Source organism: Thamnophis sirtalis, unplaced genomic scaffold, assembly GCF_051295495.1.
Source record: "Thamnophis sirtalis isolate CommonGarterSnake01/CBP01778 unplaced genomic scaffold, rThaSir2_p1.2 scaffold_3, whole genome shotgun sequence".
Classification (NCBI taxonomy): Eukaryota; Metazoa; Chordata; class Lepidosauria; order Squamata; family Natricidae; genus Thamnophis; species Thamnophis sirtalis.
In genome coordinates this window covers 105,439,387-105,453,615 of record NW_028261383.1, presented here as the reverse complement: position 1 = coordinate 105,453,615, position 14,229 = coordinate 105,439,387, and the positions used below count along the sequence as shown (strand labels likewise).

At 35.9% G+C, this 14,229-nt stretch overlaps 1 protein-coding gene across 1 annotated transcript in view; it reads right to left on the bottom strand.

Moving 5' to 3' along the window:
• LCP2 (lymphocyte cytosolic protein 2) overlaps positions 1 to 14,229 on the bottom strand; it is a 46,001-nt gene that overhangs the window by 1,922 nt on the left and 29,850 nt on the right. Inside the window, exons 11-18 of the mRNA XM_087708236.1 lie at positions 12,649 to 12,671; positions 12,535 to 12,554; positions 12,332 to 12,436; positions 11,983 to 12,013; positions 8,251 to 8,483; positions 4,618 to 4,658; positions 3,525 to 3,646; positions 251 to 313 (exon numbers count right to left, since the gene is read on the bottom strand). Coding sequence (XP_087564362.1) covers positions 251 to 313; positions 3,525 to 3,646; positions 4,618 to 4,658; positions 8,251 to 8,483; positions 11,983 to 12,013; positions 12,332 to 12,436; positions 12,535 to 12,554; positions 12,649 to 12,671 — 638 coding nt within the window. The remainder of the gene's footprint in view (positions 1 to 250; positions 314 to 3,524; positions 3,647 to 4,617; positions 4,659 to 8,250; positions 8,484 to 11,982; positions 12,014 to 12,331; positions 12,437 to 12,534; positions 12,555 to 12,648; positions 12,672 to 14,229) is intronic.

The window sequence follows — 14,229 nt, the reverse complement described above, 5'->3', positions numbered from 1 at the left end:
TGGCGCGCCAGAAACCCAGAAGAGGAAGGGCGACGTGACGCGTGCCAGATGACATAGCTATGCGTGCCACTTTGGGCACACATGCCATAGTTTCGCCATCTCAGTACTAGAGTTTCTTGACCTCAACAACTTTTAAGATGTGTGGATTTCAGCTCCCAGAATGCCCCACTGGCATGAAACCCACACCTCTTAAATTTGCTGAGGTTGAAAAATACTGATCCATACAGACAATAATCATTGAAATCTTTACCTGGTTTATATTTCTAAGTGCAACTTCTGCATCTGACCGGGTGATATCAGCAGCATACCACTTCTGATTTTGTTGACAGCCAAATGAAAAAAGATATGAAAAAAAAATGTTTATTATCACAAACATGGAGGTGGAATTTTGAAATGTATTTAGGAAAGGATATAAATCATTTAAAGCCCCGAAAGTATTCAACCTCTAGGAGTTGATTTTTTGCTTATGTTGCTAAATATATATATGTTTAATGTAAATAAACAAATTATATTACAACTTCTTTAAAAAGTTTTGTTTATTCTTCATGGCTTTTGGACGCCATTCTAAAATATGTTGCACCTGCCATGTATTTACTTAATAATACTTCTATGCAATTGTCCAAATTCTGTCTTAAGATAGAATTACCAGCTAGTATTTGGAACTTTTCACCATACCCAGTGGTATTTCCTTTATCTTCTCTCCTCTCACTGCTACATTTTTTCTTTGCTTTCTTTCTTCATGGCAGAACAGTGGTGGGTTTCAAAATTCTTTAGAACCTCTTCTGTAGGTGTGGCCTGCTTTGTGGGAGTGACTTGCTGGCCATGTGACCATCCGGGAGTGGCTTGCCGGCCATGTGACTGGGTGGGGGTGGCCAACTTATAAAATGTGGTGAAACTCACTTAACAGCGCTCTTGCTTAGCAACCAAAATGTTGACTCAGAAACTCTGGCATTTGAGGCACGCAAGTCTTAAAGCTATCAAGCCACAAGATCCTTGCACCCCTTTAGAAAATAAAACCCCAGGGGTGTTCAAACTTGACAGCTTTAAGACTTGTCAACTTCAACTCCCAGAATTCCTCCTCCAGTCATGTTGGCTCAGGAACTTTGGCACTGAAATGTGCAAGTCTTAAAGCTGTCACGTTACAAGACTCTTGCACCCCTAACCTTTTAGGAAAAAACCCCATAGGTGTTCAAACTTGACAGCTTTAAGACTTGTGGACTTCAACTCCCAGAATTCCTCTCTCGCTCTTCATCTTGATGATGTGCGGACAGGCTGGGGGAGGGAGCTGGAACCGGTTCTAAACGGCACTGTAGTTTTGTGGAACCTCTTCTATAGAAGATGTTAGAACTGGCAGAAACCCACCCCGTGGCAGAAGCATCATGATTAAAATATGTTATGCTACACAGCATAACATTTAAAATATAAAATGCAAGATTAAAATATGTACAAGTTAAACAGATCTTGCCTAGAAACTAGCAACATTAATTACATTACAGTGCCATGAGATCCTCAAGTGTACACTAATCAGGAAACAAAGCACAGATAAACATATGTGTTGTTATCTGTCTGTCATCACAATCGCAAGGGCAGATTCCACCAGAGAGCCCCATTTGTTCAGAGTATCTCTGAATCTTCTTGTACCTGTATGTAGTTTAGTCAACAATTCCCATATTTCCCACCTTTTGCCAGACCTTTGTTTTTGCTTTGCTTTGTCTTAAGTCCTTGCATGAGGGTCTATACAGATGTTCTGCACATTTTCTTTGTAATACAAGTAGTCCTCGACTTACAACAATTCATTTAGTGACCATTCAAACTTACAACATCACTGAAAAAAGGGACATGTTTTTTTCACACTTAACAACAATTGCAGCATCCCAGTGATTACAAGATCAAAATTTGGATGCTTTGCAACTGGTTCATATTTATGAAGATTGCATTATTTCGGGGTCCCCATTTTCAACCTTCTGACAGATTCACTTAATAACCGTGTTACTAAGTTAATAAACGCAGTGATTCACTTAACAACTGTAGCAAGAAAAGTTGTAAAATGTGGCAAAACTCACTTAAGAAATGTTTCACTAAGCAATATAAATTCTGGGATCAATTGTAGTAAGTTGAGAACTATCTGTATATAATACAATTTATAATTTATAATACTTCTTCTTTGTAAAGTACAGTATTTTTTGGAGTATAAGATGCACTGTTTTCCCTCAAAAAAGAGGGTGAAAATCTTGGTGCGTCTTATACACTCAATACAGCACTTTTGGCCTACCAAAACCCCACCCCCTTTGCAAAAATGGACGTGCAGACGGTTTGGCAGGTTTGCAAACTGCTCCTGAAGGATGGGGAGAGGAAAAAACAGCACAAAATGGGCCATTTTTGCCCCCCAAGCCCCAGGAGCACTCTACAAGCGTCCCAAAGCCTCTGCATGCCATTTTGTTTCGCAAAAAATGGCCCATTTTTGCGAAAAAAATGGCTGTTTTTTGCTCATTTTTATCCCCCTAGCCTCCAGGAGCACTCTAAGAGCCTCCCAAAGCTCTGCACCCGCCCCCCCCTTTTGTGAAAAAAAACGAGGCCTGCAAAGGGTTTGGTAGACCTGCAGAGTACAAAATCTTTTTTAAAAAAAATTAGCTCTTCAAAATAATGGTGTGTCTTATACTCCGAAAAATACAGTAATATTATAGTGTTCATAAAAGCAAAGAATGAGGTGAGCAGTAGAAACAATGGGGAAAATCTATGTTTAAAAACTTGTAGTTTAAACCAAGAGGGATCTTAGTTTGACCTGAGTTTGGATTGTGTATTCTCTTTGCAGTCCAAATTTCTTTGTCACGATTAGGCAGGGTCAAATCATTCTTAACTGTATTAGCTTTTCTCCTTTTCTAATACCAGTGACTACTTGAAGTTTATCAAATCTGTTAGCTAATTACTAAATTAAAATATTCAGTTATTTTTGGATTGCTATAATTCTATACCAACATGGAATTTCCTTCCTCCATTGCTGATTCCCTTTGCCTGTGTTTTAGTCCCCACCTCACCCCCAATCAATGATGGTATCCTGATTTCAAGTGAGCAAGGCAACGTTGATAAAAATGATAAGTTAAATCTGGTGTGTTTGCTTCTGGAGTAAGAACCTATCTACCAATCATGATAGTGAATATGTGAATCGATGGGAATGTGCTTTTGGGAGAAGGCATATTTTGACGTGTGGCTTAAATAGGGCTCTCTTACAGATCTAGTTCCCACTTATGCAGGCCACAGATATTATTAAAAAGCTTCTGCTTTATGTAGAGGAGATCATATGACAAGTTTCTTCAAAAGTTTTCATCTTTTTATTTTATTTAAATAATAAAAGCAGATACCTTCCTGCTGGTCTTTATTGTTGACTTCAATTTTCATTGACCTCAACTTACCTTACGTAACATCTTATGTCCATAGATTGCTCCCTTGATTTCATATGTATCAGCTGGGTCTGAGATTCTATTGAATAAATCACTTACATGTTCCAGTATTTAACTTTTGTATACCTTATGACTTTGTTCCACTCTTTCATTATCAGCTTTAGGAAATTCTGTATTTGGTTTATTGGGAATTGGTAATGGTGGTCTGCCATCTGCTGCAGTTTTGGAAAAGGTTCTGGAGATATGACCTTCAGAAACATTAAATGTGTTTAGAAATTAAAGTTAGTCCCATGAATTCACACTGAAATATAGTTAAGGAATCTATTTTGAATGAACCAGATGTACTTTATATTGACACCAAGATTTAGATTAATGCTGTTTTGCTGTAAATCCAGTATACAAACTGATTAAAAGCAGACTACATCACCCACAAACTTTTACTCACAAATACATTGATAGCTTTCTAGAGATGGAAAAAATCCCCAAATTTTCCAATTGTAAAATCCACCACAGATATTCTCTTTCACTGTAATGTATTTACAGATGTTACTCCTCTATCTGGTGCTAGCAGAGTGGAGGCAGCAAAGATAGTAGGTAATGATCTGTGATAAATCATGTACAGTGCTAACTAGTTATATAGTACAGGATATATTATTTGTTGATCTTGGCTTCCACTGGTACATGTGCATCTCCTTATTTATATTACTCTACATTATGATTCATCACTCTTTATATATGTAAAATGCCCCCCCATATTTTAAAGGGTCACCTTAATTTCTCATATATTTAATACCCATATTTATTGTCATGTATGTATATGTACATATATACATATTCGTGTTATATGTATCCCCATCTCTTTGACATTATATCACTAGATATAATTACAAATCTACAAACAAATCTAGATTTTTTTTCTACAAATCTAGAACAAAAGGCAATACATGAAGTTGTGCCTGATTGGCAAGTATGGGAAACTACAAAAAAGAATAGTGAAAGTTGTTGGGTAAATTTTACATTTCTCTTTCAATTTCATGTCTTTATTTGTCTTATTCCTTTGTTGTGACACAGAGATCATTGATGCTTTATACATTTGTATTAATACAAATATTTTATGGTTCGCCAAGTGATAAGATTTAATGAAATACTAGATTTCAGTATCTGTAGATTATCTCAAAATGCAAGCTCAACATTCATAAAATAGTTCTAAAATACATACTTGGCAGAAGACGTGGTGGTAATGATGCACTTGAGGGAATGCTATAATGAAAACAAAGACTGATTAGGATAAACCGATGAATTCTGATATAGTACCCTCTTAATCTACAGCTATGTGAACAGTAGCGTTATCAAGAAGTTAAGTTTTGCTGTCCCTTTTTTTTACAATCTTCATTATATGTAAACCAGAAATTGCCTTTATTGAAATCCTTTATTCTAGAATTCTTGCAAGCAACGAATATTTACAATACCTCTATTTAAAAAATGTAGTTTTAGAGTAATGTAAGGCAAATTCTAATGCTAATAGTACCTTAGGAGCTTTAGACACAGCTGGATCATATCAGAAAGACAAGAGATGGAGAAAGGAACTGACATTGCGACGATACGGACATGCGATCTCGGAGCTCCGAGATCGCAGCCAATACTTTTACCGCTGATTGGTCCATCTGGAGCTAAACCATCCCGAAGAGATGGTGACAGGAAGAGTACGTCTTGCTGATCTCAGGGACATCGCAAAGTCCCTGATTGATCCAAGAGAATCTCTTCTAGCCGGTGATAGAAGTGCAGCCCCAAACCTCTGAAGTCGGAACAGCTCCGCAACCAGAGGAAAGCGGAAAGAAAAAGTGTGTCCATCGGGTGTGGAAAATTTATTTTTTACAAAAGAGACTGCCCAAAAAAGATTAAAACCAAATCAAACTTGTAAAGAAAAGAAAAGAAGCGGTGAATTTAAGCTATTTTGGACTGTGTGTTATCCTTTTTTTAAATTGTCTTCTATGGATGGAAGTTTTGCAAACACTTCCTACTTTTTAAAGTAAAAGTATTGGCTTTTCTTCTTGTACATTTTTTTTTACCTATGGATTAAATCTTTTTTTTTAATTTTCACAATATTGGCTTGGATGGGTTTTTTTTTTTTTGTTCTATTTAAGAGCTTTGTTTCTTTTAAGCATGGAATATGAAGAGGATATAAAAGTAATATAAAGAGAGCAGTAACATCAGAAGGAAAAGAAGTTACACTGCCACTTGGAGGTTGGAGGCTGAGTTCTGGAAATATTTTTCTCTCTCTTTTCTTTCATCATTTTGACCTTGCACTTCAAAGGTTTTAGCTTGCAAAGAGATAAGATGGGTTGTTTATGCAGGTGCCCTTTGGATGTCTCTCTGGCAGCGAAAGAGAAGTGAAAAACAAAGCTTTGTTTTCCAACTAGAGTGGCAGTGTTTATAAATTGGACAATGGCACAATACCAAGAAGAAACCATAACATTACAACAGATTATGTTTGAAATTCAAAAATTATTAGGAACATCAGAGAGAATTGAGAAGAAATTGGAAAAGATAGATGGTAATATAGCAAAATTTGATGAAATTGAAGATAGCCAGCTAATGGAAAAAGTGGAGGTTAGCGTCTCAATAACCCAAGGGAAAAATGAACAAAAAGGCAAGATAACTGTGGATATTGACAGTGATCTGTGCGTGGTTGGAAATGGAAAGAATAGAACATGGAAAGGGAAGAGAGATGGAAAGTGGCTCTACCCCAGATTTCAAGGTATAGAAGGAGAAAAAAGAGAAGAATTGATGGATTTAAGGAGAGGAACTTTGACAAAAGCACTACTGATAACCAAAGACAAGCTGATTAAAGAAGCTGATGGAGGGTTTCGAGAATCTATACGAAATGCAACAAGCAACAAGGTGCGAAGAGAAGTTCACACAAAGTTGATTAAGGAAATAACCAAAAGATTAATCCCACATAAGGCAAAAGAAATAAGACTGTACTACTACTGGAAAGACACAGGTTGAGACAAGAAAACTGTGAACAAAATACTAGTTAAATAGTTAAAATTAGAGGTTTATGTTAAAAATGAAGTGATAATGGATATAGCTAGATAGATAATTGATAATGATATAATGTATACATATGTATTGGTTTGACAAGAGAAAATTTGGTATAATTTTTTAAATGGTGACCATGAAAGGAAGTTTAGAAATTTTGTTATGTATGAAAGCCTATAATATTGAAATTGGATATAAATTGTAAAGAAAGGAGGTTTAGAAACTTTGTTATCAAACATAATTAATTTTTATTTAAAACGTTTCACAAAGATAGAAAGTTGTTGGATGATATAGAAAATAGACAATGGAATGCCATTAGGTGGTTTTGCTTTGAATTTTGGAATATTTGTTATAAAGGGATGTTAAAACAACTATAGTCATTTGAAGGATGAGGTATGATGATAGTAATATATAGATAAATATATTTGTGTAAAATATATAGTTTGATATGGATTATAGGTGATGACTGTGGAAGGGATGCACGAAAGTTCTTTGTAACCAATTAACACACTTTTTATAATGTGTAATAGAATATGTTTTTATGGTGTTTGTTGTATTTTGTTTGTTTGTCTATTCAAAAAATAAAAAAATTAATAAAAAGAAAGAAAGACAAGACATGTTTTAATGGGATACATTATCATTTCAGTTTTAGGTAATAGACATTTTATAATAACTGAATTAATTTAGAGACATGATTGGCAAACAGTTGGTTAAACTTTTTAAAAAATATATCCAATTTCCTAAGGATCTGTGCAAAATCAGGCCCATGATAAAACCTTTCCACTCAAACAACATTGAGTGAAATGACCTGAAAAGGAGAATCGCCACAACATTGTGTCCCCAATCCCAACCCGCTTAACCCACCCAGAAATATATCATGATTGATAGTATCAAAAGTCACTGAAAGCTCACGAAGGACCATCCTGTTGTCAGTAGAGATAATCCATAAATGCAATAACATCTGCTTCAATACTATAGCTAAATATGTAATCCAACTGAAATAAATCCAGATGTATTCTGGACTCTTTTAAGCTTTGTTATGATCAACTTCTGAATGCCTTTCCTTAAAATGGGCAGTTTAGTGAGAAGAACAAAATTGCCCAATTTCTGGTCCAAAGATTGGGTCCAACATTGGTTTCTTAAGAAAGGGGATGAATGAAGGGGAACCATTGCTATGATCTTAGGCAAAGATGGCCTCACCATTTTACTGGGGCAGCTGGTACTTTTGATTTCCAAAATAAGAGTATAGCCACTATTTTCAAATGGCTTTTGTTCCAGAGTGAAATTTTATAGTGTGAATAAATATTAAAATTATACTTCCATTGGTCACCTTTCAAATGTGCTTTGAAGCTTTTAATATGAAAGTAAAGTAGATCTGTGGCTAAAAGAAGCATCAAACCCTTTCTATAAAGAATATGGAAAGAGGCTGTATCTTCCTTTCCTGTTGCTATTCCATTCTTTCTCTGTGTTATTTATAGAAACAAGGAATAATTGGCAGTCTCAGACCAATGCTAAAACATTTTAATTTGCTTGTTAGTTTTATAAACAAATAATAAATTATTATAACTTTTGCTATTTGCCTGTGGGATTTCCATTGCAGTGGAATATCTTTAGATTAAAAATATTAAATATATTATTATGAAAGTTTCTTGTTTCAGACTTCTTAACTATTAAAATGGATAGTAATCTAGAGTACTAGCATACTACATCATTATTAAAAGAATATTATTCATAGAATTAAATGATGAATAATAATTGCAGCATAAGTGAATTGTGTACTTTGGGTTGACTCAAAGTTCATTCAACCAACCTTTCTGCGTGTAGATCACTCTTCATTTTGGGTGGTAAAGGAATTAAATTTGACTTAGTAGTTCTGGAAGGAAAGGTGTTGAAGGGCTGAGGTGATGGCTGTGGAACTGGCCTTTGGGGAATATCTAGAGAGAAGAGCAAAAACAAACCATTGACAAAAAAGATTTCACTGGCTGTGAAAAAGGCCAATTTCATGCTAAGGATCACTAGGAAGGGGGACTGAAAATAAAAATGCTAACACTATAACACTCTTATCAAATCTATGGTACATCTTCACTTAGAATATTGGTTATGGGCCTGGCAGTCTGGTAGCCATCTTTAGCTACTCAGAAGGGCAACAAAATTATCTGAGGGCTCAAAGACCTCCTCTACAAGAAAAGGCTACAACATGTGAGACTTTTTAGCTTGGAAAATAGGCAACTGAGAGAAGACATGAGTTAGGGATGTAAATAGCATAAAGAACATGAATAGGGAGGTTTTGTCACTACCTCCAAACATTTGTCAAAAACCCATAGAGTGGAGCTGATTGGAAGATGATTTAAAACACACAAAATGAAATACTTCTTCACATCATGCACAGTTAACTTGTGATAAAAATAACCACAAATATACTAATCACCTTCTTCAATGGTCTTAAAAAGAAATTGGAAAAATGGTGGAGGACAGGCTTATTAGGAGCTATTGGTCTAGGAAGGTTCAAGATTAATTCTCACTTAGGGAAGCCTGCATCCAAATAGAATTTGCATGGGAGCAATGGTATGACTGAGGAATATATCCATCTGCTGTTGAGCAACCTAAAGGCATCAGGTTTAGTATTATGAAAAACAAAATGCTGAACTAAGCTGGGTTTGCCCTTACCCAGGAAGACTCTTTGTATATTCTTAATGCATTCATATGAGCTATATTATATGCTGTAGCAAAATAATTATGCAAAGGCTGTAAGTCCTATTCATGCTTTCCATATGAACATCTAATAAGACTTCTAATAAGCTGAATCCATATTGCATGGCCACCACTGGCTCCAAATTTGCTCACTAATTTCATATCAAGTGTAGTTTGATAGCAATCCTAACATACACTAATGTTAGCAATGTACATTAGTGGCATAATCTTGTAAGTGGTTCAGTGCAAATTGCTTATTTCCCATGGAAGGTTTTTTCAATTGCTTCTCCAGAGCTCTTTTCTTTCTTGAAAACTGTTTGGTCTCATTCTTTACTGCTAATATTTAACAGAAAACAGATTCATTTGGTATGACAATAGTAAAGTAAATATAAAACATTACGTACTGTCAGATTCCATCTGAAAGAAATATAACATAAATCAATATTAGTGTTGCCAGTTCTTTATTGATTAACTGAATTGGTTTATTTATAATATCAACATAATCTGTACAAAACTTATAGAAATCAAAATAATATATCATAGGCATATGTATGTGCATATCCATCCATAGATGCATACATATGAATGACATAATAGGAATTATAGCAATAGCAATAGCAGTAGACTTATATACCGCTTCATAGGCCTTTCAGGCCTCTCTAAGCGGTTTACAGAGAGTCAGCATATTGCCCCCAACAATCTGGGTCCTCATTTTACCCACCTCGGAAGGATGGAAGGCTGAGTCAACCCTGAGCCGGTGAGATTTGAACCGCTGACCTGCTGATCTAGCAGTAGCCTGCAGTGCTGCATTTAACCACTGCGCCACCTTGGCTCTTAGAAGACGAAATAAATCTTTTAAAGTAGTATCCTATGTTTCTCCTATAAGTATCCTATAATTCTCTAGGAATTAGAAGACGAAATAAATCTTTTAAAGTAGTATCCTATGTTTCTCCTTCCTTCTCTCCCTCCCTCCCTAATTTCTTCCTTCCTTCCTTTCTCCCTCCCTCCCTCCCTCCTTCAATAATTGTCATAAAAACCAACAATTTGCCAGAATTGAGACATTAATCCAATAAATCATCACTTCTATAATTAAAACTACATACAGTAGTTTAATTAAGCGTAGTTTTAGGTCTAGGTATGTTTTGCTAAAGGTGATTTTTGAAACGTTCTATTTAGGGACTGAGAAAGAATGGATATTTAAGATCAGTCTTCCTCTTTTTCAAACGCTTTTGGTATCAAATTGATTGGGACATCATTGTTTTCAAAGGGTAACTGGAGAATGAACAAGCACAGCGACCCAAAGTTATTCTGCCTAGATACTATTTATGTAGCAATAGAAGGGAAGATACTTCCAAACAGACACGAGCTTTGCCCCAATATGTTCTGAAGCATTTCTACACTACTTTGTTACCCACTTCACTGGCCTGTATTGTCCCATTTAATTATCACTATTCTCTCCAACTAGCCCAGATGGAAGCATCTGCTCCCATTATTACTCTTCCCTCATTACATCTGCTTATAATGGTGGTGGGGGGGAGAGAATTCAGGTATCTCCTATGCATGGTAGCAGCATAGTCATCCCAAAGGACTCAGGAACTGGGAGAAAATCACCAAGATGCTATAGAGCCTTGACTGCAGTGCAGAAGGGCAATCCTGAATGGAAGAAAGATGGGAATCCCTGCCAATTGGAACACATCTGTCTTCAGACTCTCAAAGAAACACCAGAAATCTGTCTTTACAGGACTTTTCTTTGTAGAGAGCCAGGGAGAGGGCCTTGATGCAAATACAGTATTCAGAAGCTGTGATTAAACATAAAAGATGGAAATGTTTCTTAAATCCCAGGATGAGGGATAGTACAGATAGTCCTTGACTTACAATAGTTCCTTTAGTGACCATTTAAAATTACAACAGCATTGAAAAAAGTGACTTATGACCGTTTTCACAGTTACAATCTTATGCACTCAAAATTCAGATGCTTGGTTGCAACTGGTTCATACTTATGACTCTTGCAGCACCCCGGGGGGGGGGAGGTCATGTGGTCACCTTTTGCAATCTTCTGACAAGCCAAGGGGAAGTCAAATTCACTTAGCAACCAGGTTACTAATTTATCAACTAAGGTGATTCACTTAACATCTGTGGCAAGAAATGTCGTGAAATGGGGCAAAATTCACTTAACAAATGTCTCATTCAGTTTTGGGCTCCATTGTAGTCATAAGTCAAGAACTACCTGTATTAAGTGGAATCTCAGGAAATTTCCCCTCTGACTTATGTAGATCAGGGAGGAAAGGAGGTGCCCAATGAGAGTTCCAAGATCCTCCTTTTTTAGCCATTAAAGTATCACCCTAGCCTTCCTGGGGAATTGGTTTCCTGATCTGGTCTACTCAGTACTTGTCTTAGGTTGCAATTATATTATAGGCATTTTCCCCATTGTTGGTGTTGATCTCAAGTCAGACTAGCCATTGCATGTAGAAGGAGCCTAATGTTTACCAGCTCAGCTAAAACATTTCTATCATCTTCAAGATGGACACCTTCTTCTACTCTCTATTCTATTATACACTTGCAGTGTAATTTTGGCAGGTTCTGTTTTTAAATCTTCCACTGTTTGGGTAGGAAACATGTATTAAATGTATTGTTAAAAAAACCAGATGGTTAAATGTACTGCTCATTTATCCATTAAGTTAACCATATTGAAACGTAGTATATTAAGGCAGCAAAGAGATCCTATAAACTAGTTCAAGGATTAGTGAGACTCAAAATTAGAAAATGTAAAAAAAAAAGAGTTAAGTTAAATTGAGAACATGCTACAAATGATATTTTCAAAAAGAGGGAGATTATATATAGATATACTTACTTCTGTCTGTCTTTCAAGCATCTGATTGCTCCTAGAAAACAAGTAAAATTAATAATCAAAATGTGATATTCAGAGCATGTTCAAAAGAACATTAGAAGATACTTTGCTAACAAGAAGTCCCATCTCCTCCCACTTATGACTGCCTGACTGTAACATTGTTGCTTGTATCCTTACGATTTATATTGATATTGATTGTTTCCTGATTGCTTATTTGTAGTCCTATGCTATGATGTGCTGTGCTGTGCTGTGCTATTCCATTCTAGAATTGTTTTCCAGAGATGTAGCCCATCAGTGCACAGCACTTGTCTAGGCTAATGCTGAATTATTTATGCTTTACAGATATAATTACTTTATGAGTGGCAGCATTCTTCTAGAGGAAGGGCTGTTTTTTTCGACTCTCTCAGTGGGTGGCAGAGGAGGCTTCTGTATCTTTGCCAAATCATCTGCCAGAGATCTATGAGAGAAGGAGAGAGCATTTGGAAGAGAATTTCTTCATATTGTGTTTCTTTGGCTAATTCTGATAGTTTACTTTACAGAAAATTAAACGGTTACCTGAGCTTTGGTGTTAGACCCTGGAAAGAAGGAAAAGCAAGGGTATATTTTAAAAAACGGAAAAAAACCAAGCTAAAATATTGTATTTATTCATAGAATAAAGCCATCTCTTACCATTTCAGGAAAAGCTCGTTTGCCTTAATTGAGATAAAAATGAATGAAAAGAGGGAAGAACAGTTAGTTACTCATCACTGGACTCAGAAAACTAGACAGTGCTGCTAAGGTTACATTAACTTTAAAAGAAAGCTGAAGGATATTACCATGTCATTGTGAAGAAAACAAAAATCGAATAATGCCTTTATCTCTTCTAGAATGTGTTAAAATACAGGTAGCTCTCAACTTATGACCAAACTGAGCCCAAAATTTATGTGGATGAGAAATTTGTTGTGAATTTTGCCTCATTTTATGACTTTTTTGCCACATTTGCCACTGCTGTTGTTAAATTAGTAACACAGTCATTAAGTGAATTCAGTTTCCCAATTGACTTTGCTTATCATAAGGTCGCAAACAGAGATCACACAACCCCGAGGCACTGCAACCGTCATAAACATGAGTCAGTTCCCAAACATCCAAATTTTGATCACATGACCATGGGGATTCTGCAATGGTCATAAATATGAAAAATGGACATAAGTCCCTTTTTTCAATGCTGTTGTAACTTTGAACTGTTGTAAGTTGAGGACTACCTGCACTTGTGCTTTACTTAGCTGTAGAGCACTCCCATCTTGCTCTGTGGACAACTTGCATGTTGCATTCCTAACTAGGCCTTAAAAAGAAAATCTCTTAAAGGAATTTCTTGCTGTAAGCAACAATTGAATGGTGGACCTGAAATCAGGATAACTCAAGGGCACAGCATTGAGAATTGAACCTTTAGTGTAGTCTACTGTTTCTGAAATCTTTGACATCCCTGTTCACATTTTATTTTTTGTGTGAATGGGACTGCCACCCTGCACAAACACTCTGTATAACTGTTTCACATCATATGTTTCACATTGATGACAATGTAGGAGTAAATAAAACTGAAATTTGGCCAGTCTGAGACAAGTACATTATCTTAATACAATCTTTCCTTTTTGAGTGTGTGTGTGCGTTTGTGTATGTATGATACAATATTCTCCAGAAAGGCAATAAGAACATTTTAAAGCCATGCTTGCAAATTTGCACTAACTTGACTTCATTTTTAAATGTAAAGAAAGTTGATATTGCAGATAGAAGTGTTCTCTTTATGGAATGCCAAAGAAAGGAAAGTGCCCTTTGAGAAACTGCTTTAATGTTAAAAGTCCATTAAACGTGCCTTAAGCATGGTGTGTTTCTTGTTCTTTTATTTGATAGATCAATCAACTAACCTCTTCCTTGTTGAAAACAAAATTATGGAGTCTCATTAAAATGTTCTTGCAAAGACATAACACTTTTTATCTTCAGCATTATAAGCCCAGTCTAAATTTGCTTTCTGACCTTTATCTAATTTTTCTCTGGTTTGAATCATGCACTACAAAAACCTCTGATATTCCTAACAATCTTCCGGTAGACTCATCAGAATTATACCTCGGTTGAAAAAAATAATCTTGCTATTGCTTGTCCATTGTGTTCTTCTGAAGCTATACATTTCATCTCACTCCTATTCTATTTTCTAATAATCTGCACCATATATTTGTCCAGTGCCCTCTCTTTTTCAGGCAATTAATAAATCTGACC